Source organism: Pleurodeles waltl, chromosome 8 (assembly GCF_031143425.1).
Source record: "Pleurodeles waltl isolate 20211129_DDA chromosome 8, aPleWal1.hap1.20221129, whole genome shotgun sequence".
Lineage (NCBI taxonomy): Eukaryota > Metazoa > Chordata > Amphibia > Caudata > Salamandridae > Pleurodeles > Pleurodeles waltl.
Genome location: NC_090447.1, coordinates 831532688 through 831559708, shown reverse-complemented (window position 1 = coordinate 831559708; position 27021 = coordinate 831532688). Strand labels below are relative to the sequence as shown.

At 43.3% G+C, this 27021-nt stretch overlaps 1 protein-coding gene and 1 long non-coding RNA gene across 2 annotated transcripts in view; one reads left to right on the top strand and one right to left on the bottom strand.

Annotated features, from left to right (window-relative positions):
- The window catches only part of COL4A2 (collagen type IV alpha 2 chain), a 628472-nt gene that overhangs the window by 97158 nt on the left and 504293 nt on the right, over nt 1–27021 (bottom strand). Inside the window, exons 34-37 of the mRNA XM_069205111.1 lie at nt 12068–12249; nt 5418–5481; nt 4546–4620; nt 375–482 (exon numbers count right to left, since the gene is read on the bottom strand). Of these exons, the coding sequence (XP_069061212.1) occupies nt 375–482; nt 4546–4620; nt 5418–5481; nt 12068–12249 (429 nt within the window). The remainder of the gene's footprint in view (nt 1–374; nt 483–4545; nt 4621–5417; nt 5482–12067; nt 12250–27021) is intronic.
- Nucleotides 1–27021, top strand: part of LOC138250338 (uncharacterized) — a 582532-nt gene that overhangs the window by 112011 nt on the left and 443500 nt on the right. The window lies entirely within an intron of this gene.

The following is a 27021-nucleotide window of genomic DNA, read 5'->3' as shown; positions in this document are numbered from 1 at the left end:
TTAAGGTGGAATACCATCTTTATGTACATATATCTGAGCAATCACAAACTGCCAGTGTTTGCATCAGTTAAGTTCCTCATGCTCCATTGTTAACATATCTATGGTTTATCTACTTGTTCATAGATCTGCAACAAATGGGGTACTTTCAACTTTAAAAGCTAACAGGGGCACTTATTATTTGTCGTAATCTTCAGAACTGTTCAGAATTTAAATTAAACTGATGTCTAATAAATATAATGCAAAATATAGGCAGAATTGTTACTTTCAGAAGGATTTCCAAATGGTTCATTGCATCCTAACAGCTACAATTTAGGAAAAAATGTGTAATTGAATTTGTATTATTGAAACTTCAGAATAGGCCAAAACTGTCTTACCTGTCGGACCGATTTCACCTGGTGGACCACGAGACCCTTTCATTCCTTCAATTCCAGGATATCCTATGTCTCCCACACTTCCTTTTTCTCCAAGAATTCCATTTATCCCTGTAAAATATAATAGTCATAAGTCTTAGTTATTGGTGTTAACTGCTTACCCTACAAATATGGATATACACCAGTGAGGAAAAAGGGCACATAATAGCTACAATCCACCAATTACTTACCAGTAATCTTCATTACTCTGACTATCCTTCCCTGTCTAGGACTTACTATATGAGGTGTGTTCACTGCCCACTTAGAGACCACATGACCTACCTAAAAAAAGAGGGAACTCTTACCTTTTCCCCTGGCTTTCCAGGTATCTTTGGGAGATGTCTAGCTTCTCCACTCCGGGCGCCATCCCACTGGAGGCCCAACAATGGACTGAAACTGGTAGGTGAGACTCGGGGCATCATAGGTCAGTATGATAAATATTAACCCATCTGCTCACCATGAAGCAAAAGGTTTGCTGGAATACTTCAAAGCTGACAAACAGAACATCGTTGGCTCGGTAACATTCAATAGATTTCTAATTCCCTACATCCAGAGTGAGGATCACCTTACTCTGAGGGCCTCATTTACAAGGCCCTAGCGGGACACTGCATCACTGGAGCGTCATTTTGTGACACTATGGTGGCGCAGTGTGCGGCCCATATTCACAAGGCGACGCAAAGCCACCTTTCGTGGCTTTTCATGGCCTTGTAAATGTGGTCCCCTTTCATGTATAACTCTGCGTGAAAGGGACGTTCTATGGGTGTTGCTGTGGGTACTCCCACGCAGCACCCATGGAACCTGAAGAAATCTGATGCAATCCCAGATTTACCAGCTTAGGAATGCATCAGATCCCTACACCATGTCAGGGGTGGCATTAAAGTGGAGAAATGGGGAGAAATAGTATTATTTGGCAGCACACATAGAAAGAGGAAAACATAAATAATGATTGTTTTTGTGCAGAAAGGTGTCCCTTCCTTGCATAAACAATCATCCTTGCAACGCAGGTACCCTTGCACCATGGCGCAAGGATCCCTGCCTTGGCACTAGGCAGCAGTTTGTGTGCCAGCACTGAGGAAAGTACAGGGATGCGTTGTATTTCTGTAAATACGACAGATCCCTGCACTTTCAAAATGATGCAGCGCAGCAAGCGGGGTTGCAACAAGCTAAGTTGCAGCGTCACGCTGCGTCATTTCCTAGTAAATGAGGCCCTAAGCTTGATGGAAACACCCACCATTGTAAACATGCTGAATTCTTTACTTAACTATACAGTCAAAGCGGTGCAGAACATGTTAAATGCCAGACCATTTTTGTTACAGTTTCAACTCATCCAAACATGTTTTCCTTCTACTTTCTTCCCCCAAAACAGTGCCTCCTACCTGAGGGTGGGTTGAGAGGCGTGATATGTATCCCTAGTCTGGGTGGGATGTAGTCTACGCATGACACACAAAACGTGGCATGTGCTCGTGTGCATACAGTATGAGCAATATTCGGTATATACAGACAATGTTAATGTGCTCAGACACCCAGAATACAACATGCTTATCTCTGGCATGTTATGAGTTATTCTCATTTGACCTCCTAGTAGCACAATATAGGATGTACCAGTAGGGTGCCCCCTCCCCGTGATTCAACCAATCAGTGCCTAATTTGTGCAGGTGTTTTTTCAAATAAGTAGCAGCACAAATTAGGCACTAATTAATGGAATCAAAAGGGGCGTGTGCCCTATCACTACATCTCATATTGTACAAAGAGGACACCTCACAACATGCTTGTGATGATAATGTTATATTCTTGGTGTATGAGCACATTAATGAAAGTATATCACAAGTTGCATTTTTGAGTAATGGACGCTAGTCGAGTGTTTATAAAAAAAATATATAGAACGAATATTTTCAGGCCTTCCTAATGGTCGGGGAGACCTAGAATTGCTAAAAATCTCACAATTGTTCAAGTGTGATGATGACCAAGTATGCTGGCACTAGCAATCGGCAGCAGTGGCAGGGCCTGTAGGTAGTGAAACATGTTGTGGAAGACCTTGGGCCCTCGTACTTACATATTTACTAAATAAGCACAGCATCCGATGTGACAAATGAGCTTTAAAGTTAAGTATCCTTGCTAGCTTTCACTTGCTTATAGAGCTGGTGGTCTGTCCGGGTTAGCAATCAGTAATTATTAACAAACTGCAGTCTTAGGTTTTGAAAAAAAACCATTTAACTGACCTCTCATTTGGGCCAAAGATTGTGTGATGTCATCGGAGTCAAAGGTTGAGTAATTTCTTTTTTTTTGCAGTTTTACATAGCGTGAACTCGACAGTATATGGAGCGCTTTACATGGTCACCAACTACATTACATCAGTTTTTTAGGCACGGGGAAATGTAAGTGATTTGCCCAGAATCACAGAACGATTAAGCATGAACGTCAATTCCCCAAAATGCTAGGGGTAGTGGAAGTGACATCTTGGGCCCTTTGACCTCCACTTTCACTCACAGGCACATACTTACACATACACACAAATTCACACTTACATACACTCTCTCATATAAACACACTCTCACCAGCAAGCACGCACACAACACGCATTTAAAAGCATTTTTACTTACCTCGGCTGCCATGGAAGGGCATATTCACGTTTTTATTACACTCATAGTGAATAAAATATCATTATTATTCACTATGAATGTAATAAGAAATTGACAGAAATTGCCTGTGCGAGGTATATTGTATGCAGGGGGGCATTTCCCCGTTAGGGGGCCTGCAAAAATGTCGCAGTGCAATCTATAAGATTCCACTGCACCATTTTTAGCGCCATTTTTAATACCTGCACAGAGCAGGCATTAAAAGGAGGCACACCATTATTTTTAATGGGACTCTGTGTACTTTGCAGGATTAGCGCCAACATTTTTGTCGCTAATCCTGCAAAGTACATCAATAGCGTCAAAAATTATGACGCTATTGTCCCTAACCTGCGCCACTGTGCGCCATATGTTAAGTACGGTGCACACATGGCGTTAGGCAGGCACCATGGGCTGCAAAAAAAAGTGGCGCTTCAGGACATGAAGTGACACTTTTTTTAAGTCTGAGCCCTAGTTCCTTCTGGCCAAAGTCGGCAGCTCTGGCCCTTAGGCCACATCCTAACACAGTAAGTATAAGTACTGCCATTAGTATGACTTTGCAGCACTAACCAAGTCCAGTCCCTTCCGGTCCTGGTTTTATGATTCATTTATAGACCAGAGTCTGGTTATCTCTATTTTGATTATTTTTTTATTTAGTTCCACTGCATATCAAGGACTTTAATAAACTTGCACTTGCGATGTGCACAGAACAACAGCACAGACTCCAGATCAAAGAGCCTCCCCCTAGCAATTGGAGAATCCAGAGCTATCAGCAGCAAAATGCAAAGTCCTGGAACACAATTATTTGATTATTGTATTACTAAGTGGATCTAGAGTTGGAGGACATAGAGGATTTTTCATGGTGGCCCATAGCTGGGTATTTGTGTGAGGCACTCCGCTTAGTGGCAAAGGTTTCTGTTGTCCATTGTGCTCTATCTAATCAGCACCCATTATTCTCAATGTATCAGCCTGACAAACATGCACTTGGACGTAAAATAATTCATTTTACTAAGGTTTCCAAAGGGGGAAATCCCAAACCCCACCCTCCTGCCTGGTGCCTGCCCTCATGGGAGAGTCAGAAGGTCAGACTTGGAGGGCAAACTGGGAATTGTCAGAGATATTTTCCTGAGTGTTCTTTTGGAAATGCCTGTAAAGACTAATGCTTTATTTCTCAATTTAAGAAAGAAATTGCACCAGAAAATGCATAATTTTACCCCATTTTTAGTTTTTTCTTGGGCGAATAAGCCCTCAGTGGACTTTACTCAAAATCATGGTTTAATCTCAGGCCCTACCACTTTCATATTTCATCAGCTGCTACGGGCCCCAGCTCGCAGGATCTTTGCCACAGATGGGTTTGAGTATGTTCTCCCTAAAAGGGCAGAAACCCACACCAAAAAGTTACGCCTCATTTAGCAAATGTTTTCCAACTTCACTGCATGACAGCAGATTTTAAATTAAGGTTTAAATTAGCATAACCGCGGCATGATAAGCAGACATGTGCGTTAAATTCTAAGGGTACGTACCAGAGAAGCCACTGATGCCAGCCTCTCCTTTAAGTCCTGGTACTCCGGGTAAATTTATAGTGTCTCCTCGATCACCTACAGCAACAAGAAATAGACAGTACCAACATTTATTTCATGTGGGAGAAATCAACTCCTGTCAATCAGCAGGGGCGTAGTTTAGGCAGTAACAGTGTCAGCTTCAGATTTCCCAACAATCATTCTGGCACATAGGGGGTTATTACAACTTTGGAGGAGGTGTTAATCCGTCCCAAAAGTGACGGTAAAGTGACGGATATACCACCAGCCGTATTACGAGTTCCATAGGATATAATGGACTCGTAATACGGCTGGTGGTATATCCGTCACTTTACCGTCACTTTTGGGACGGATTAACACCTCCTCCAAAGTTGTAATAACCCCCATAATGTTAAAAAACATTATATGGCAAGCAGGGCGCAGGAGCGGTGCTTCAGGTGCAGCGGAAAGCAAGAGGATGCAGATTGGTGGGAGTACTAAGTGACAGAAACACAATATTTTGTAAAATAATCAGTAGTTGTAGAGCTTTCAAAACAGAGAAGACAGTGCGTGTGGTTGTGCAAAAATTCCCCGGTGAAATCCTACAGACACCTTACTATGCTCAGCTGAAACCACCTGTTCACAACTTTTCATCAGAAAATGCATTTATTAGGGGAGTGTAACCCCCCAGACACCCCTCTGAAGCTACGCCCCTGCCAAACAGTCATGCCAAAAATGCTTCAATTGGTGACGTCATAAGCTCTCCATGCAAGCGGGACTATTTTTTGTTTAATTCTACTGATTTATGGATATCTTTGCTAGGGTGGGGTGAACTATTTTAATGTCTTTAAAGATGATATATACAAAATTAAACAAACCAGTTTCTCCAAAAGTTCCAGTTTCACCAGGAAGGCCTGAGATTCCTGGACGGCCCATGCTACCCTAGTAGGAGTTTAGAAAAAACACCCTGTTAGTACGACCACGGTAAACATACCAAAATTATAAGGACCATGAAAGTACTCTGCTTGTAATGAGAACAGTGCCTGCATATCAGGCAAGTGAATTCAGCTTGTAGAACCAACAATTGTCATATGTTTTTACAATTTAAGGAGTTATTCAACTATCTGTTTTCACACACATTTTAAGTGACTGAGTGCTGCACACTAGTTTTGGGTACATGAAAAACAGTTTCCAGAGATAGTTATGTGAACAACTACATGTAAATGAGGTCCGAGTGCAGATTCTGCATTACTTACACTACTGGAGCATCTCATCAAATCTATGTTGAAAGTTCAAAGATTTTAGTTTGAATCCATGTAGTTCAAAACAAATTAGAGAGAATCTTAGAAATAGTTAGTTGTGTCTCGATTTTATTTTTAATTCATAAACATATTTATACTTTTTGGTGCAAAACTGCACTAAAGCAGTTTTGCATCAAAAAGTTTTGTACCGGCTTGCGCCATTCTTGAGTACCAGCTGGGCACCATATTTATGGAATGGTGCAAGCTAGCACAAAGGGTAGGCTAGCGTAAAAAAAAATGACGTTAGCCAGGTGGGGGTGGCGGTATGGGAGAAGGGGGTTTTGCACCAAAAAATTACGTTAGGCAGGTTAGAGTAAAAAAAAAATGACTCTAAACAGCCTAGCGTCATTTTCTGACGCAAAACCATCCATACCACATGACTCCTGTCTCAGAAAAGACAGGAGTCATGCCCACCACCCCAATGGCCAGCTCAGGGGACCAGGGTCCCCTGGGCATGGCCATTGCACCCAGTGCCATGTGGGGGGGGGGGGTATTCCAGGTCCCCCAATGGCACTTTAAAAAATAAAATAAAATAAAATAAAATAAAATACTTACCTGTACTTCCTTATACTTACCTGGGATGGGGTCCCCCATCCCCTGCTGTCCCTCTGGTGTGGGAGGGAGTGCCCCTGGAGCCTGGGGAGGGCACCTGTGGGCTTTTTCCATGGTGTTCCACCATGGAAATAGGCCCACAGGTCCCCTAAAGCCTGCCCTGACCCATGGGTTTAATAATGGTGCAAAGCAAGCTTTGCACCATTATTTGACCCCTCCTTCCCCCGTGCGTGATTTTAGCACAGGGGATAAATATGGCGCTAAGGCCATGGAGTCATTTTTTGCATGGGTATACCTACCTGGCATCTCATTGACGCAAGTTAGGTTTCCACGTCCCAAAAATGACTTTAACTCCATAAATTTGGCGCTAAACGGGTCTAGCGCCAAAGTATAAATATGGAGTTAGTCTTGCACTGAATTTGCGTTTAAAAAAATGACACAAATTCGGTGCAAAACAAGTATAAATATGCCCCTTAGTTTGAAAAAGTTTGAAAAATGTAGATGTTAAAACTATTGTTTACAACTGCTTCCAGTCCACCTTTGTGTTGCACTACTTCAAATAGACAAATTAATATTCCAATTCCAGTCCTTGCTAGGTCTGGCTTGACAGTGCAGCTGTCACCAGACAGTATGTGAGAAAAAAGAGCTTTCAGGAGTATTACAGAGAGGGACTGTGGCTCTGTCTACATGTTGGTTCATTTGAGTACAGCTTTTGATTTGTCAGAACCTGTGTGCTTTCACAGAAAGGGTTCCTAGCCTCCAACGTGATCATTTTCTTATCCAGCTACTAGAGAAAGACCTTTCTCGATAAAAATTGTGTTTTTTCTTCTCTTCTTGCAATGTCTTAAAGTTTATGCTCAATGCATTTGGGCTTTGTTAGGTATAACCTGATAGCATCGCTGTCACCTAACCTGATGAAATCAACAAAAAAAGTACTTTCAGAATACTACTAAAAGATGGGCTTAGGCTCAACCCACATGTTAGTTCTTCTGAGTGCAGGATTTGATTGGGCCGAAGTTGTGTGCTTCCACTAAAAAAAGTGCTTGTATTGTTCTGTTTGGCATGTTAAAAGACTTACACATTAAAAAGCAGGACTGAGTTTGTTATGGTGGAATGTCTATGATCAAGGCTATAGGCCTGATCTATTTATTACGGAATGTCACAATAAAGTCAGTAGGCCTGAAATACTTATTGTAAAAAGCATATGTTACCATAAATCCATTTAAGGATTTATAATTGTTAGACTTGGCATCCTTGGTGTGGTCTCCCCTAACGTTTTGCCTCTGTTTCCCAGGTGCAAGTGCACCTATGTAAAATGTATGTGTCATTGCCATTTAATGATTGGCATATTTCATTTACAAGTAAGTCCCTAGTACAGTGCACTAGAGGTGCCCAGGGCCTGTAAATCAAATGCTACTAGTGGACCTGCAGCACTGGTTGTGCCACCCACATGAGTAGCCCTGTAAACATGGCTCAGACCTGCCACTGCAGTGTCTGTGTGTGCAGTTTTAAACTGCCAATTCTACTTGGCAAGTGTACCCACTTGCAAGGCCTAAGCCTTACCTTTTCTTACATGTAAGGTAACCCTAAGGTAGGCCCTATGTAGCCCCATGGGCAGGGTGCAGTGTATTTTAAGGTAGGACATATACTAATGTGTTTTATATGTCCTGACAGTGAAATACTGGCAAATTTGTTTTTCACTGTGCAAGGCCTATCTCTTTCATAGGTTAACATGGGGGCTGCCTTTAAATATTATTAAAGTGCAGATTCCCTTTGGGAGCAGATAGAAATATGCAGCTTAGGGCCTCTGAACTCACAATTTAAAAATACATCTTTTAGTAAAGTTTGTTTTTAGGTTGTGTGTTTGAAAATGCCACTTTTACAAAGTAGGCATTTTCTTGCTTAAACCATTCTGTGGCTCTGGATTCCCTGTCTGGGCCAGTTTGACAGTTGGACTGTTTGCACCTCTCTCTAGACAGTGACACAAAGGGAGCTGTGGTGTAGCCTGCATATCCTCATGAGCCATCTGTGCTGGGAGGGAGGGGAGGAGTGGTCACTCACACCTGAAAGGGCTGTGCCTCCCCTCACACAATGCAGTCTCCAACCCCCTGGTGTGTGTCTGGGGCCTGGTCTGGGCAAGGCAGGAACTTACAAACAAGAGAGACTTTCCCTTGAAGTTTGCCTACTTCAAAGGCAGAAAGGAGTATAAGTAGTAAACCCCAAACCCCTGAAAATCAGATCACTTCTGGAATCAAGAGTAACTTCTGCTAAGAAGAAGAGCTGAGGAGAAGTGCTGCCCCTGCCTGTAACAGTGCTTTGTTGGGCTATCCTGCAGTTGCTGCTTCTGCCTGTGAAAGGGGACAAAGACTGGACTTTGTTGTGCATTCCTGCTTGAGAAGAATCTCCAAGGGATTGAACTGAGCTTGCCTCCTGTTGTTGAAGTCTCAGGGCCATCAAAGACTTCCCCTGCCAGCATCTGGACTCTCTGCTAAGACTCCTGCCCTGCCAAGTGGTGCTCTATCCAGTTCCTGGGCCCTTGAAAAGTGAAGTTGGCAGACAAGAACTGAAAATCCACGCACAGACCGCTGTGCAGGGAAATTTTCGGCGCACCTTCTGTAATGCGGCTGATAAACGACGACGACGGCTTCGCAGCTGAAATCAACACTCCGCCTGCATGTCGGCTGGAAGATTGACACAGCGCGGCTGGAGAAACAACACGAAACACCCGCAACCGGAGGCTGATAATGATGCAAACCCCACACCGCGCAGTTTTCTGATATCGTGCGACCAGATTTTCCACACATCGTCCCTGGGTGTCACAGTCAACCCGACTCTGCGCGGGTTCCGAGGTGCCCCGTCCAGAAATCGATGAATTGCTCTCTCGCAAGGGAGAAAAATGACGCATCGCCAACCCAACCGGAGAAGGAAACGAAGCACGGCCTCACTTGCGAGAAAGGAATCGATACATTGCTGACTTTTCTGACGCACGCTCACCTGTGCGGCTTTATTTTTGACACTAACCAGGTACTTTGTGTAACAACAGCATTCTCACTGTTTTCTAAGGATTACGACTCTTATTTTTTTGCAAATTCCTATCTTGACTTGTGTATATTGGATTTTTGTTGTTTTGGTCTTGTTTTGTTTAGATAAATATTACCTATTTTTCTAAACCTGTGTTGTGTCATTTTGTGGTGGTTCACTGTATTACTGTGTGTGTTGGTACAAATACTTTACACATTGCTTCTGATGTTAAGCCTGCCTGCTCATGCCAAGCTACCAAGGGGGTGAGCGGGTATTAACTAAGTGTGATTCTCATTTATCCTGACTAGAGTGAGGATCCTTGCTTGGACAGGGGGTAACCGGACTGTCAACTAAAGACCCCATTTCTAACAATACTGTATGAGCAGATTGTTTAAAAATCTGTTCTTACAGTGTAAGAATTTAGGATTGAGTTAAATTAAGGCTAACTTAGGCCTTGTCATCCATTTTCAATGTGACATTGCATTCTAACATGTGACTCAAGCTGCTGTTTCAATCTTAGTCATAATAACAGATTCTTAGGCTTCACCAGATGAGAGGGTGATTTTCAATAGCTAAGTAAAAAGAGTGTACTTTCTCAAGGACAGAGCGACTGTCCCACACCGAATAAAATTCTATGTAACATTCCATGTGCTGGGAACAGATGTGGTGCATACAAGAATGTCACGTAGGAGAATGGTGAGAAATCCTCAACTGTATTCTGTTGCAACTGCTGCTCCTTCTCTTGTCTTCTATCCATTAAGGGCATGCAAACTATGTACAGATACAGTAACTGTATGAAGCTTTTGTCTAAAACACTGTAGAAGAGCATGATTTCTCTGTGTTGGGAGGAGACCCTTTCCCCACTCTTACAAGGTGAATCTTGGTTTGATTCTCACTAGAACTTTGTTGAGTTCACTGCTGTATTCTTACTTGATGTGTATGATTAATATATTATTTTATGGCCCAGCTTATGCATTTCTGTACTGTAACCGGACCTACACGTTATAAGCAGTTGTGCCCTGAGATTCAAAATTGACCCAATCGCATCACAGTGCTGACCAGTGACGACCGTGTGGAGACGAGGTGTTTGACGTGGTATCCAGAAGACACCAACATGAGTTTCAATAGGGACCATTCTGTGTGCGTATATGAGTGCAGGCTAGAAATGAAGCATTTTCGGTTTTGTAGTGTGAGATGAATGTTGAGATGAAGTGGACAGACAATAAAATTACTTAGAAGTAATCTTTATTGTGTCATTTACTAAACATTGTTACTGTAAATTACAAGGTAAAAATATAACTACAAACAAGCATTGCAATCAATTTTAAAATATTGAAAACAAAGAGATTTTTAATAAAATGTTTCTTTAAAATACATGTAAACAATTAGTTTCTGTTGTTGGTGAACCATACTCCTGAGTGGTTGTAGTTGACTGTGTGTCCAATTTTTAACTGGCCAAGCCTCCAGGACTGGTCAGCTTTGCTTTTATATTTTCGAGAAGCCATAAACTTTGTCTTCTTGACGTTAACAACAAGTTTGTTATTTTCATTTTAAAGGTGTAGCTGATCAAGAGCTCGCTGCATGGCAATTCTGGTGTGATCTAGAATGATCAAATCATCTGCATATAGCAGTACAGATAGTCTGTATGTGCCAGTCCTTGGAGATACAGATCTGGATTTGGAAATATGGCATGGCCAAAAAGATTCTGCTGCAACTGCCAATTTGTCAAATCATGCCCGTGAAGCCCTGAGTAATTACTGGGAACTCCTCATTTAGTAGTGTCTTGACCTTGTGTCAAACGGGCATCATGTTGATGTTGACAAATTGGCAGTTGCAGCAGAAAGAGGGAAGTGACAATTATTGACAATTCTGAATGAAAAGCACTCTGCTGGAAAGTAAATTATACATGGGATTGTGCCGCATAAGTAAAGCAATGCATTTGAGAAGGTAAAATCTTGGGACTCTGAACAAAACTGTTAACGTTGCAATAATGTAAGCACTTTGAATTCAAGTTTATTTTCTTTGACTATGATGCTTTTCAAATAAAGGAAAGTGAAGTGTGAGATCGAGTGTTCGCCAATCACATTGAAGAAGGCAGTGTTTGCTGAAATACGTCTGTGGGTGTAATCAAACTTACCCGTGAGTGCTCCCAAACTTTGCTGGTATATATATATATATATATATATATATATATATATATATATATATATATATATATATGTACAGTCATGATGCCATGATACAAAGAAGTGGAGTAAGGTCAAGAAAATCTATACCTCCCTGTCAATATTTTTGTACTTGATATTATGGCTACAATAAGGTATAAGGATATTCCCTACTCAATATTCAGGAACACCATTAAAGCCATATTTTAACCTGGACAACCGGATCCAATCAGAGTCTTGCTACATGGTGAACTTGTACAGGTTAATAAGTGTAGGCATATTTATTTCACAATAATTATAGAATCTGGGCATGTTTCAGAGAATATTGAAAGTGGTGAAGAGAGGTATGGCAACAGTGGCATTACTGTTTTTGTGAAGAAATGGACAAGGCCGTGCCCAGTTGTCTGTAATATCGGCCAACTGTGAGGTCAACAGAAAACAACTGTGTTTTTGTTCTAGCCGAAAATTATCACTTTATTAAATACATACCTTGTCTCCTAAAAACCCGGGGAATCCTCTCATTCCAGGTGGTCCAAACTGACCAGGAGAGCCCGTTTGGCCAGGTACTCCAGGAAGGCCAATATCACCCTTTTCACCTTCAACAGTATTAGGTATTCCAGGCAAACCAGGATATCCAGGCTGACCGGGGACTCCAGGCATTCCTTTGATGCCTGCAAGTACACATCAAAATGGAAGAGGTCAATGACAACGGAAGCCTGTTCTGACTGCTTGATGAACGTTTTGACATAGTACAGGAAACTGAACAAGATCCTGAATCCAACATATGCAAACAAACAATATATTTTATGGTTCTTTAAATTAAACATGTAATATTTATAAAAGAAGTACCGAAAGAGAGTAACTAATTTAAACTTTATATTATTGTTAAGTCACAAAAGGTGTTGGGTGGAATGCTCGCAAGTCTCAGCCATTGGCAAAGGCTCAGATTGCATTCCTGTCCCTCATGATTTGCCCATTCCTTCACTCCAGATAGGAACCAACCTCGTATAAATCCGCGTTGGTCTTTTTATTCTGGTACACATTGGCCTGGACGTACTATGGAAAACGCTATATTGTAAGTACCAGAAATAAATAAAAACAGGACTGGATCAACACATCTGGCAAGTGTAACACCTATGTCACAGCCAAAGATTGCTTGAAAATACCATGCTTAATTATGTCTGATTATTATTAAAATATATGTGTGTGTATTTGAAGCTATGTGTTGCTAGGGCATTTGGAAAATTGTCAGGATCAGCTTGAAAATTGTCAAGATAAAAAGTCGATGTGAGAAGGTTGAAATAATAGGAATTTCTTAGGACTGTTTGAACTCAATGATAGATTTCTTGGCATTTTAGTGGGCTCCAAAAAATTCGAGTGAGGCTGTCTGGATTAACAAGCAACCGATTTTAGAAAAAAAAAACTTTTTCGTGGAGGGTTGGGAAGAGCTTTGTCAGTGTTGGTTTGGAAATACAAATTCTATAAACATGTAAATGCTTCTAAAACGAATGTATTTATTTAGATCATCACATATGAAGGAGAAATGTGGGTACTCTAAACCACAAGAGTAAGTTTTTCATTGTTTTTATTGAAGCGGGGAGGGGGTCGATAGGAAACACAATTGCCTGAAACTTCAGTCTTCAGCAATCACGGACTTCAACTGCAGTTAGAACCGAGAATACTGAGAGTCCATTTTGAATGGAAAATAAGGAATTCTCCCCTAAACCTATACCTCTTGCTTGTCAGTCCAAGTTAAGGAGTAGGTTTAGAAATGTTTTGCACGAGTGCTCGAGAAGTGCATCACAGCTCAAAATGGAGCGCCTACTTACTATGCATTATAAAGGCTTGTGAGGGCAGCATAAAAATGCATTGTGGCACATAAGCGCCCACGCTCATGTGAGGTTTTGAAAATAGGGAGGGGGTTTTGGTACCAAGTAATGGTCAGGCTAGGAATTAAAGGGGTTGCTCAATTTAAAATATCCAGACCCCCCCTATATATAGATTAACAGAAAGTTGTAGTAGAAAGGATGAATCAGAAGAAGAATTTTGTGAACTGTTGAGAAGTATGATTTATTCTAAATTTGTACCGCTGCAGGATGCGGAGGAAGGTTTAAATGTATAGAAAGAGCACATGTATATACATGTATAGAAAATAAGTTGGAGATTTTAAACATACTTTGGAATTGTGATCAGTTGTCTTATTTCTTTCAAAATACTTTTGATTAAATAAGCATGGTTCTGCAAAAATAATGTCTAACACGTAAGACTTGACGGTGGCAGGCAATGCCAGGGCCTTTCTTGTACCAAGAAGTGTGATGATTGCTCAGAAACGGGTAATTTGACACTGAGAACCCATATCGGCAATGGATGTGGATCTATTGACAGAAACCCCGGGACCAAGAAGGCTTCATGGAATAAATGTTGTTTACAGCGAGATTGGGCAAGTTCGACAAAATAAAAGCGATTTCCTTCAGTTTTACAGTTATTGGATCATTTGAAGACATGATTATGAATACTCATGTTGGAATTTAAAATATAATTATTGGACACATAACGTTATTGTTAAGGCGTATCACTATATGGATTCTCATATGGTATGATCAGATTTGTTAAGGGTGTAATTATGGGGTGTTTGTCTTGACTAGCTTTGTGCAGGTTTGTGGCTTGTATTTCTAATAATTAGCATGTTTAATTGTATCTGCATACATGTTTAATCAATAACATTTTCATTCTAAAAAGTAAGCACCATTTTACAGACTGGGCTGCTGGCGCCGTGAACTTCATTTTGAAAAGGAGAAATGGTTCTAGTACTTACACCAGCTCTGAAACTTAAATCATGCATCGTGCTATTTAGGAAAGGAAGTTTCCTAAACTACTCTATCTGGAAATCAAAGATAAAAAAAAAAATTCCAGTCTCCAAGTGCATTTAAACAGGATGAAAATCTAGTTAGGTTATTAACACTTCTTAAAAACTTTAAGCCACAAATTAATGAGATCCTTACACAAACATTGGTGTTTGCTAGTTGCAGGGGCGGCTTCTTCGCAATGGCGAAGGAGCGTCGCCCCAATGGCTGAGCCAGCAACTAAAAATTAAAAAGTTATTTTAATATTGTTTTATTTTTCAGCTGCTGGCTCAGCCAGAATGTGCAGGGAGGTGCGGAGCTGGGCCCTGGGAGGAGGGAGGAGTGGAGCGCAGCCAAAAAGGTCTCAAACCAGTAGTAAATGTACTCCAGCTCAGACCTAACACCACACATAGCCAACCTCTAGTTTATCATAGAAAATAATGAAGGTAGGGAATTAAATTGACCTGCATAAGAAATAATGTTAAAATAAATTGATTTATGTAAACTTTCTAAAAATATACAGAATTGTATTTTTATGTAAAAAATAATCACTAATTATGTATACATATTTTATTTTTAAACTATCTTAATTGCCTTTTTTAAATTTAAAATAAATGTAAAGTCAATTGAAAATAAATAATTAAAATTAGTTTATGCGCAACCTTTAGTAACTCTCAATACATAATAAAAATAAAATACTCTGGGTGGATTTTTTTTAAATTAATCTTTTAAACAAATGTAATTTAAAATACACAAATAAAAAATATATAATTCAACATATATTCATACTGTTGCAGCATTTTTTTTAAACTCTACAATTTTTTTAAATAAATATATAAATGTAACTAACATTAACATTTAACATAAACATATTTTAATTATTGTTTTAAACTTGATTAAATATAAACATTTCCCAATACCGTATCATAGGAAGATTGCCACCCTGATTGCGGAGGTCTCCCTCAAGTATGCAGATCGCAAAATAAGATTGTAAAGTCACTACTAGTAGTAACTTCATGGTTGTATATTACTTTTTTCTTGACTGTACTCTCTGTTTCGGGAGTGAAACCTGTAAGTCTACACTTTTGAGGCGGTATACGCTTGTAAATAGTGACTAGCCAAAAATAGTAAAGTTATTCAAAGGTGTAAGAGTAAACTTACACATGTAGGTTTACTAATGTGTAATTTGTAACCCCTTAATGCTTATTATGAAGGTGCTGCTTTGGAGTATGGTAGATCAGTGGTTTCCAACCTGTGGTCCGGGGACCCCGGGGGTCCACAAAGCCTCCTCTGGGGGTCCGCAACTGCTTGGAAAATTAAATAATATTTACAGATTACGTCCCCAGCTTTCAGTAATGACTCAGTCAGGGGGTCCCCAGATTCCAATAATGATTGAGTGGGGGTCCCCGGGTTCCAGTAATGACAAAGTGGGGGTCCACAGAAGTCAAAAGGTTGGGAACCACTGTGGTAGATTCATCCATGATTAGGGCTCACAGTTTTATGGGATTAATTTTTGGACATTTCTGTCAGTATTTCCTATTATTTATTTTCTGCCAATTTTACCAGTATGTATCCATGTTGATATTGTGAAGAAAGGAAGCTGAAACTAGTATATGTCCATGTTTTTTAACCAATAAATGTGCACTCATGCTTGATTGCCTGACAGGTTCAATGATATGAATACTGTTGGAGTGTGACCTTCTATAATCAATATTAACGTGAGAAGCTTGCAAATTAATGTATGATGAAGCTGCATAGAAAATGTGTTAGAATAATACTAATGCACGCGTTTGAAATGTGCCTATGGGGTGTGGCCCCCAATGTATATGATGACTAATGAAACTGACTAATAATGAATTAATAATGTATTCATGTATGATTTTGTATTAGCATTAAGAGTTATGTATTAAGGTTTTGCTAAATTTCTCACTAGGCCTAAGTTAGCAAGGGTTCGGGCCTAGCTGCTTGTTCTCATATTAACCGTGTTTTCTAATGTGCAATGTGCTGTTTTCCTGAAGGACATGAACCTGTACTTTTCCAGAAGCTAGAGAGATGTGTGTGTAACTGTAGTAAATTCTTTCTCATGAGACCCGAGTTGTTCAAGGAGACATTCTTGCCCAATGCAACAGTATAATTCGCAACAGGTACAAGGTCACCTAAACCAAGGGAAGACAATGGAACTACTGACTGGAGTGACTAGTGTAACTTTACCTACCTGACATACTACCCGTTGAAGACGTCAATCACAGGAGCCAATAAACTGCATGAGAACTGTTTTAGGTGAAAATTCTAGTAAGGTGAGCAACGGATTATTGGACAAAGATAACGATGCACGAAATATAGCCCAATGGGAAATTAGAGACTTGTTCAACAATTTTAATTTAACGACTTGACACAAGGAGAAATCGGCCATTACTGGACATTCCACAGACCCGTTACCTTGCCATCTTTGCTCTTCTGAAAGACTTTGTCTTTTACTCTTAACCATCCCCGCCGTACCCCTTGCCTGACTTGCACTTCTCCTCCTTATGAAGGAAGAGCCCTTTGCTATACCTTGCTGAGCCTTACCTTGCTTATCCTGGCTGATGGTGAATCGACTGCTGTCCTGAGGACGAAGACTGACACTGTATGCCACCCCATTGTCTGTTTGCCTTTTCTTTCTAGGTACCAACTGCTCTTTTGACAGAGGCTATAGTTAGATGATTTCTAAATTCTTGTTACTAAATTGTTTTGCATGAAGCCCAACATGCGGATGCTATTTTGAGGTTAGTTAAGGAGTTCACCAAAATCGGGTGCAAATAGACAAATGTCTGAATCTTTGCTTTGTTGAATAATGTACTAATAATACTTTGCTAAAGTTTGATTCATGTTGACTTCGTGTTTTGTTCTAATGTTCATGATCTTTGCATTGATAAAGTCTTATTCCAGTTGCCATATTGTAGTTTTGTTGATGTGCTTATTGGTATTGAGACTAATGAATATGCTAGTAGGTTGTAACTAATAGGGAATAAATATCCAAAATCAACTAGATTTGTGTGGTCATTCAATGGCCGAAAGGTCATGGTGTGTTCCATTCTTATTAAATTTGAATGATTAGCGTCATTGATTAGATATTGCGGATATTGATTTGATTATTGATCTATCAGTTGGGATGTTAAATAGATATCTCATCCTGAGGAGTCTCCAATCAGGGTCAAAAGGTTAATTGGCCTAAAACGAGTCCCCTTGTAAGAAAAATTATCAAAGCTGGGATGTGTTATCAATACCCACAGATGATAAATCAATGAACTTATCTGAAAACATGCAAATTTGAGTACTGATCTTGGGCCTATCTACAGCTGTTTAACCCTTTGAACACCACGGACATAATGGTTACGTCTGGTGGCACAGTGCTGGGGTGCCACGGACGTAACCATTATGTCCTGGTACCGGCCCTCGGGGGAAGCTCTAGCACTCCCACTGAGGGCCTCCCACCCTCCTCCCCGGGGCAGGGATTGAAGATGAATCACTTCCCCTTCCACCCCAACCTACCCCCCAGTGACGTCTGATGATGCCAGCACACGTTCACTCGCTGGCCTCATCAGAGGTGAGCTTCCAGCGTGATTGGAAGAGAAATGCTTGCATTTCTCTTCTGATTAGGGAGAGGGCGGCCAGAGAGACATGAAAGGAAAGGAAAGGCCTTTCTTTTCCTTTCATGTCTTTCTGAGAATTTCTGCAGGGCTGCAGAAATGCCCACTAGAAATCAGGGAGGTTTTTTTAATTAGTAATGAAGGGGAGTGACCCCTTGGACAAGGGTCACTCCCCTGGGGGCAATTTTTTAATTAGGCCAATCTGTCCCCAAGGGGGGCAAAAACCATTAACTATAAGGGATTTGTTTTTGTGCCTATTTCACGCCAGGGGAGCTATCCCTTAGGCAAGTGTCGCTCCCCTCGGGGCAAATTTATTTTAGGCCATTTAAGCCATTTCTGCCACCCTTGGGGACAGATCGGTCTATTTTAATTAGGCATATTTGCCCCAAGGGGGCAAGAACCACTAGGCACCAGGGATTTTTATTTTTTACAGATGGGGAGCTAGCCCTCAGCCTGCGGGGCAAATTTATTTTAGGCCATTTCTGCCCCCCTTGGGAGCAGATCGGCCTATTTCCATTAGGCCGATCTGTCCCCAGGGGGGCCGAAACCTCTTAGGCACCAGGGATTGGTGTGTGTGTTTTGTTTGAGGGGGTAGCCCCTTGGCCTCCCCATGGGGGCACATTACTGTTGGCCATTTCAGCCCCCCTATTTTTGTAAGGCCCATCTGCCCCAAGTGGGACAGAAAGCCCACTAGACACCAGGGAAGAATGTTTTGTCCCAAAATAAATGGGGACAAAGTTGTTCTGCTCACCAGGTGGGCAGAAGGGGCAATTACCCTGATCCAATCCTTGCGGGGAGCAAAAAGCCTCATAGATGCCAGGGAATAAAAAAAAATAGTGGGGTGTTGGCTACCAACCAGTATAGGCATGGTTATGCCCCCACCCCAACTGAAGGGGGTAACAGTCTTTCATGTCCCCCCCATACACTAAAAGATCTGATCCCAATGGCAAGCAAGAGGACATTTGATTATTTTGGGGTTTGGTTTTACATTTGGGCCATGAGAGCTGGTCTAACTCTCAAAATCATCCCACTTGGAATGGTGAGGGCTGCACTTTTTGTACTTTGGGACGCTGCCATGTAGAAAAATCTACGAGACATAGACACATCTGAAAACTAAACATCTGGGTGAGTCCATGGTGATGTGCTTCACGTGCATCCAGCACCATTTTCTTACCCACGATGCCCTGCAAACCTCCAACTTTGCTTGAAATTACACATTTTCCCCACATGTTTATGATAGAACCTTCCATAATGTCTGGGTTTGGTAGGTTTCCCTAGATGGCTGCTGAGCCAAGGACCAAAAACGCAGGTGCCCCTCACAAAAACAGGTAGTTTCGCATTTGATCATTCTGATGTGTCCACGTAGTGTTTTGCAGCATTTCCTGTCCGGGGTACTAGGCTTACCCACACAAGTGAGGTACCATTTTTATCGGGAGACCTGGGGGAATGCTGGGTATAAGGACATTTGTGGCTCCCCTCAGATTCCAGAACTTTGCAGCACCGAAATGTGAGGAAAAGGTGTTTTTTTTTGGCCAAATTTTGAGGTTTGCTAAGGATGCTGGGTAACAGAACCTAGTGAGAGCGTCACAAGTTACCCCATCCTGGGTTCCCCATGGCATCTACTTTTAAAAAATGCACAGGTTTGCTAGGTTTCCATAGGTGTCGGCTGAGCTAGAGGACAAAATCCACAGCTTGGCACTGTAAGGAAATGTCTCCTTGGCATGGTTGCCCCCTGACTTTTTGCCTTTGCTGATGCTATGTTTACAATTGAAAGTGTGCTGAGGCCTGCTAACCAGGCCCCAGCACCAGTGTTCTTTCCCTAAACCTGTACTTTTGTATCCACAATTGGCAGACCCTGGCATCCAGATAAGTCCCTTGTAACTGGTACTTCTAGTACCAAGGGCCCTGATGCCAAGGAAGGTCTCTAAGGGCTGCAGCATGTCTTATGCCACCCTGGAGACCTCTCACTCAGCACAGACACACTGCTTGCCAGCTTGTGTGTGCGAGTGAGGACAAAACAAGTAAGTCGACATGGCACTCCCCTCAGGGTGCCATGCCAGCCTCTCACTGCCTATGCAGTATAGGTAAGACACCCCTCTAGCAGGCCTTACAGCCCTAAGGCAGGGTGCACTATACCATAGGTGAGGGTACCAGTGCATGAGCATGGTACCCCTACAGTGTCTAAACAAAACCTTAGACACTGTAAGTGCAGGGTAGCCATAAGAGTATATGGTCTGGGAGTCTGTCAAACACGAACTCCACAGCACCATAATGGCTACACTGAAAACTGGGAAGTTTGGTATCAAACTTCTCAGCACAATAAATGCACACTGATGCCAGTGTACATTTTATTGTAAAATACACCACAGAGGGCACCTTAGAGGTGCCCCCTGAAACTTAACCGACTGTCTGGGTAGGCTGACTAGTTCCAGCAGCCTGCCACACCAGAGACATGTTGCTGGCCCCATGGGGAGAGTGCCTTTGTCACTCTGAGGCCAGTAACAAAGCCTGCACTGGGTGGAGATGCTAACACCTCCCCCAGGCAGGAGCTGTGACACCTGGCGGTGAGCCTCAAAGGCTCACCCCTTTGTCACAGCCCAGCAGGGCACTCCAGCTTAGTGGAGTTGCCCGCCCCCTCCGGCCACGGCCTCCACTTTTGGCGGCAAGGCTGGAGGGAACAAAGAAAGCAACAAGGAGGAGTCACTGGCCAGTCAGGACAGCCCCTAAGGTGTCCTGAGCTGAAGTGACTCTAACTTTTAGAAATCCTCCATCTTGCAGATGGAGGATTCCCCCAATAGGGTTAGGATTGTGACCCCCTCCCCTTGGGAGGAGGCACAAAGAGGGTGTACCCACCCTCAGGGCTAGTAGCCATTGGCTACTAACCCCCCAGACCTAAACACGCCCTTAAATTTAGTATTTAAGGGCTACCCTGAACCCTAGAAAATTAGATTCCTGCAACTACAAGAAGAAGGACTGCCTAGCTGAAAACCCCTGCAGAGGAAGACCAGAAGACGACAACTGCCTTGGCTCCAGAAACTCACCGGCCTGTCTCCTGCCTTCCAAAGATCCTGCTCCAGCGACGCCTTCCAAAGGGACCAGCGACCTCGACATCCTCTGAGGACTGCCCCTGCTTCGAAAAGACAAGAAACTCCCGAGGACAGCGGACCTGCTCCAAGAAAGGCTGCAACTTTGTTTCCAGCAGCCTTGAAAGAACCCTGCAAGCTCCCCGCAAGAAGCGTGAGACTTGCAACACTGCACCCGGCGACCCCGACTCGGCTGGTGGAGATCCGACACCTCAGGAGGGACCCCAGGACTACTCTGATACTGTGAGTACCAAAACCTGTCCCCCCTGAGCCCCCACAGCGCCGCCTGCAGAGGGAATCCCGAGGCTTCCCCTGACCGCGACTCTTTGAATCCAAAGTCCCGACGCCTGGGAGAGACCCTGCACCCGCAGCCCCCAGGACCTGAAGGACCGGACTTTCACTGGAGAAGTGACCCCCAGGAGTCCCTCTCCCTTGCCCAAGTGGAGGTTTCCCCGAGGAATCCCCCCCTTGCCTGCCTGCAGCGCTGAAGAGATCCCGAGATCTCTCATAGACTAACATTGCGAACCCGACGCCTGTTTCTACACTGCACCCGGCCGCCCCCGCGCTGCTGAGGGTGAAATTTCTGTGTGGGCTTGTGTCCCCCCCGGTGCCCTACAAAACCCCCCTGGTCTGCCCTCCGAAGACGCGGGTACTTACCTGCAAGCAGACCGGAACCGGGGCACCCCCTTCTCTCCATTCTAGCCTATGTGTTTTGGGCACCACTTTGAACTCTGCACCTGACCGGCCCTGAGCTGCTGGTGTGGTGACTTTGGGGTTGCTCTGAACCCCCAACGGTGGGCTACCTTGGACCAAGAACTAAGCCCTGTAAGTGTCTTACTTACCTGGTTAACCTAACAAATACTTACCTCCCCTAGGAACTGTGAAAATTGCACTAAGTGTCCACTTTTAAAACAGCTATTTGTGAATAACTTGAAAAGTATACATGCAATTTTGATGATTTGAAGTTCCTGAAGTACTTACCTGCAATACCTTTCGAATGAGATATTACATGTAGAATTTGAACCTGTGGTTCTTAAAATAAACTAAGAAAAGATATTTTTCTATATAAAAACCTATTGGCTGGATTTGTCTCTGAGTGTGTGTACCTCATTTATTGTCTATGTGTATGTACAACAAATGCTTAACACTACTCCTTGGATAAGCCTACTGCTCGACCACACTACCACAAAATAGAGCATTAGTATTATCTCTTTTTACCACTATTTTACCTCTAAGGGGAACCCTTGGACTCTGTGCATGCTATTCCTTACTTTGAAATAGCACATACAGAGCCAACTTCCTACATTGGTGGATCAGCGGTGGGGTACAAGCCTTTGCATTTGCTGGACTACTCAGCCAATACCTGATCACACAACAAATTCCAAAATTGTCATTAGAAACTCATTTTTGCAATTTGAAATTTTTCTAAATTCTTAAAAGTCCTGCTAGGGCCTTGTGTGTTAAGTCCCTGTTTAGCATTGTCTTTTAGAGTTTAAAAAGTTTGTTAAAAGTTTGAAATTAGATTCTAGAAACAGTTTTAGATTCTTTAAAAAGTCTTCCAACTTTTAGCAAAATAATGTCTGATACAGAGATGAATGTGGTGGAACTCGACACCACACCTTACCTCCATCTTAAGATGAGGGAGCTAAGGTCTCTCTGTAATATCAAAAAAATAACCATTGGCTCCAGACCTACCAAAATTCAGCTCCAGGAGCTGTTGGCAGAGTTTGAAAAAGCCAACCCCTCTGATGATGACATCACAGAGGAAGAAATTAGTGACTTGGAGGCCAATGTCCCTCCTCCAGTCCTAAATAGGGAGAACAGGACCCCTCAAGTCCTGTCTCCAACTGTGTTAGTCAGAAATAGTGAGTCCCTCACAGGAGGGTCCCACATTTCTGAAATCACTGAGGATGCTCTCAGTGAAGATGACCTCCTGTTAGCCAGGATGGCCAAAAGATTGGCTTTAGAGAGACAGCTCCTAGCCATAGAAAGGGAAAGACAAGAGATGGGCCTAGGACCCATCAATGGTGGCAGCAATATAAATAGGGTCAGAGATTCTCCTGACATGTTAAAAATCCCCAAAGGGATTGTGACAAAATATGAAGATGGTGATGACATCACCAAATGGTTCACAGCTTTTGAGAGGGCTTGTGTAACCAGAAAAGTGAACAGATCTCACTGGGGTGCTCTCCTTTGGGAAATGTTCACTGGAAAGTGTAGGGATAGACTCCTCACACTCTCTGGAAAAGATGCAGAATCTTATGACCTCATGAAGGGTACCCTGATTGAGGGCTTTGGATTCTCCACTGAGGAGTACAGGATTAGGTTCAGGGGGGCTCAAAAATCCTCGAGCCAGACCTGGGTTGACTTTGTTGACTACTCAGTGAAAACACTAGATGGTTGGATTCAAGGCAGTGGTGTAAGTAATTATGATGGGCTGTACAATTTATTTGTGAAAGAACACCTATTGAGTAATTGTTTCAATGATAAACTGCATCAGCATCTGGTAGACCTAGGACCAATTTCTCCCCAAGAATTGGGAAAGAAGGCGGACCATTGGGTCAAGACAAGGGTGTCCAAGACTTCAACAGGGGGTGACCAAAAGAAAGGGGTCACAAAGACTCCCCAGGGGAAGGGTGATGAGACAACCAAAACTAAAAATAGTAAAGAGTCTTCTACAGGCCCCCAAAAACCTGCACAGGAGGGTGGGCCCAGAGCCTCTTCACAAAACAATGGGTACAAGGGTAAAAACTTTGATCCCAAAAAGGCCTGGTGTCATAGCTGTAAACAGCATGGACACCAAACTGGAGACAAGGCCTGTCCCAAGAAAGGTTCCACTCCAAACTCCCATCCAGGTAACACTGGTATGGCTAGTCTCCAAGTGGGATCAACAGTGTGCCCAGAGCAAATCAGGGTCCACACTGAAGCTACTCTAGTTTCTGAGGGTGGGGTGGATTTAGCCACACTAGCTGTCTGGCCGCCTAACATGCAAAAATACAGACAGCAACTCTTAATTAATGGGACTAGAATAGAGGGCCTGAGGGATACAGGTGCCAGTGTCACCATGGTGACAGAGAAACTGGTTTCCCCTGGCCAATACCTGACTGGAAAAACTTACACAGTCACCAACGCTGACAATCAGAGAAAAGTACATCCCATGGCAATGGTTACTTTAGAATGGGGAGGGGTCAATGGCCTGAAACAGGTGGTGGTCTCCTCAAATATCCCAGTGGACTGTCTGCTTGGAAATGACCTGGAGTCCTCAGCATGGGCTGAGGTAGAACTAAAAACCCATGCAGCAATGCTGGGTATCCCTGAACTGGTGTGTGTGAAAACAAGAGCACAATGCAAGGCACAGGGTGAACAAGTAGAGCTGGAGTCTGGAAGAATGGCCCAGCCTACCAAGAGAACAGGAAAGTCAGTTGGGAAACCAACTGCAACACAGCAAAAGAAAGGGAACCTCTCTTCTCAGGAAGAAGTTCTGCCCTCTGAGGGAACTGAGCCTTTGGAGCTTGAACCTTACCAGGTTGAGCTCTTGGGCCCAGGGGGACCCTCAAGGGAGGAGCTGTGTAAGGGACAAGAAACCTGTCCCTCTCTTGAAGGCCTTAGGCAGCAAGCTGCTGAAGAGTCCAAAGGCAAGAAAAATGGAACACATAGGGTCTATTGGGAAGATGGACTCCTGTACACTGAGGCCAGAGACCCAAAACCTGGTGCCACTAGGAGAGTGGTAGTGCCTCAGCTGTTCAGGAAGTTCATCCTAACATTGGCCCATGACATTCCCCTTGCTGGACATTTGGGACAAACCAAGACGTGGGAGAGGTTAGTCAACCACTTCTACTGGCCCAATATGTCCAACATGGTTAAGGAGTTTTGCCTCTCCTGCCCCACCTGTCAAGCCAGTGGTAAGACAGGTGGGCATCCAAAGGCCCCCCTCATTCCACTTCCAGTGGTGGGGGTTGCCTTTGAAAGAGTGGGTGTGGACATAGTTGGTCCACTAGAACCTCCCACAGCCTCAGGAAATATGTATATCCTGGTAGTAGTGGATCATGCTACCAGGTATCCTGAAGCTATTCCCCTTAGGTCGACTACTGCCCCTGCAGTAGCCAAGGCCCTCATTGGTATCTTTACCAGAGTGGGTTTCCCTAAGGAGGTGGTGTCTGACAGAGGTACCAACTTCATGTCAGCATACCTAAAGCACATGTGGAATGAGTGTGGAGTGACTTATAAATTCACTACACCATACCATCCACAAACTAATGGCTTGGTTGAGAGATTCAACAAGACATTAAAAGGCATGATCATGGGGCTCCCAGAAAAACTCAAAAGGAGATGGGATGTCCTCTTGCCATGTCTGCTTTTCGCTTACAGAGAGGTGCCACAGAAGGGAGTAGGATTCTCACCCTTTGAACTTCTGTTTGGTCATCCTGTAAGGGGACCACTTGCCCTTGTTAAAGAAGGCTGGGAGAGACCTCTCCATGAGCCTAAACAGGACATAGTGGACTATGTACTTGGCCTTCGCTCTAGAATGGCAGAGTACATGGAAAAGGCAACCAAAAACCTTGAGGCCAGCCAACAGCTCCAGAAGTTTTGGTATGACCAAAAGGCTGCACTGGTTGAGTTCCAACCAGGGCAGAAAGTCTGGGTTCTGGAGCCTGTGGCTGCCAGGGCACTCCAGGACAAATGGAGTGGCCCTTACCCAGTGCTAGAAAGGAAGAGTCAGGTCACCTACCTGGTGGACCTGGGCACAAGCAGGAGCCCCAAGAGGGTGATCCATGTGAACCGCCTTAAGCTCTTCCATGACAGGGCTGATGTGAATCTGTTGATGGTAACAGATGAGGATCAGGAGGCAGAGAGTGAACCTCTCCCTGATCTTCTGTCATCAGACCCAAAAGATGGCACAGTAGATGGAGTGATCTACTCAGACACCCTCTCTGGCCAACAGCAAGCTGATTGTAGGAGAGTCCTACAACAGTTTCCTGAACTCTTCTCCTTAACCCCTGGTCAGACACACCTGTGTACCCATGATGTGGACACAGGAGACAGCATGCCTGTCAAAAACAAAATCTTTAGACAGTCTGACCATGTTAAGGAAAGCATCAAGGTGGAAGTCCACAAGATGCTGGAATTGGGAGTAATTGAGCGCTCTGACAGCCCCTGGGCTAGCCCAGTGGTCTTAGTCCCCAAACCTCACACCAAAGATGGAAAGAAAGAGATGAGGTTTTGTGTGGACTACAGAGGGCTCAATTCTGTCACCAAGACAGATGCTCATCCAATTCCAAGAGCTGATGAGCTCATAGATAAATTAGGTGCTGCCAAATTCTTAAGTACCTTTGACTTGACAGCAGGGTACTGGCAAATAAAAATGGCACCTGGAGCAAAAGAGAAAACAGCATTCTCCACACCTGATGGGCATTATCAGTTTACTGTTATGCCCTTTGGTTTAAAGAATGCCCCTGCCACCTTCCAAAGGTTGGTGAATCAAGTCCTTGCTGGCTTGGAGTCCTTTAGCACAGCTTATCTTGATGATATTGCTGTCTTTAGCTCCACCTGGCAGGATCACCTGGTCCACCTGAAGAAGGTTTTGAAGGCTCTGCAATCTGCAGGCCTCTCTATCAAGGCATCCAAATGCCAGATAGGGCAGGGAACTGTGGTTTACTTGGGCCACCTTGTAGGTGGAGGCCAAGTTCAGCCACTCCAACCCAAGATCCAGACTATTCTGGACTGGGTAGCTCCAAAAAACCCAGACTCAAGTCAGGGCATTCCTTGGCTTGACTGGGTATTACAGGAGGTTTGTGAAGGGATATGGATCCATTGTGACAGCCCTCACTGAACTCACCTCCAAGAAAATGCCCAAGAAAGTGAACTGGACTGTGGAATGCCAACAGGCC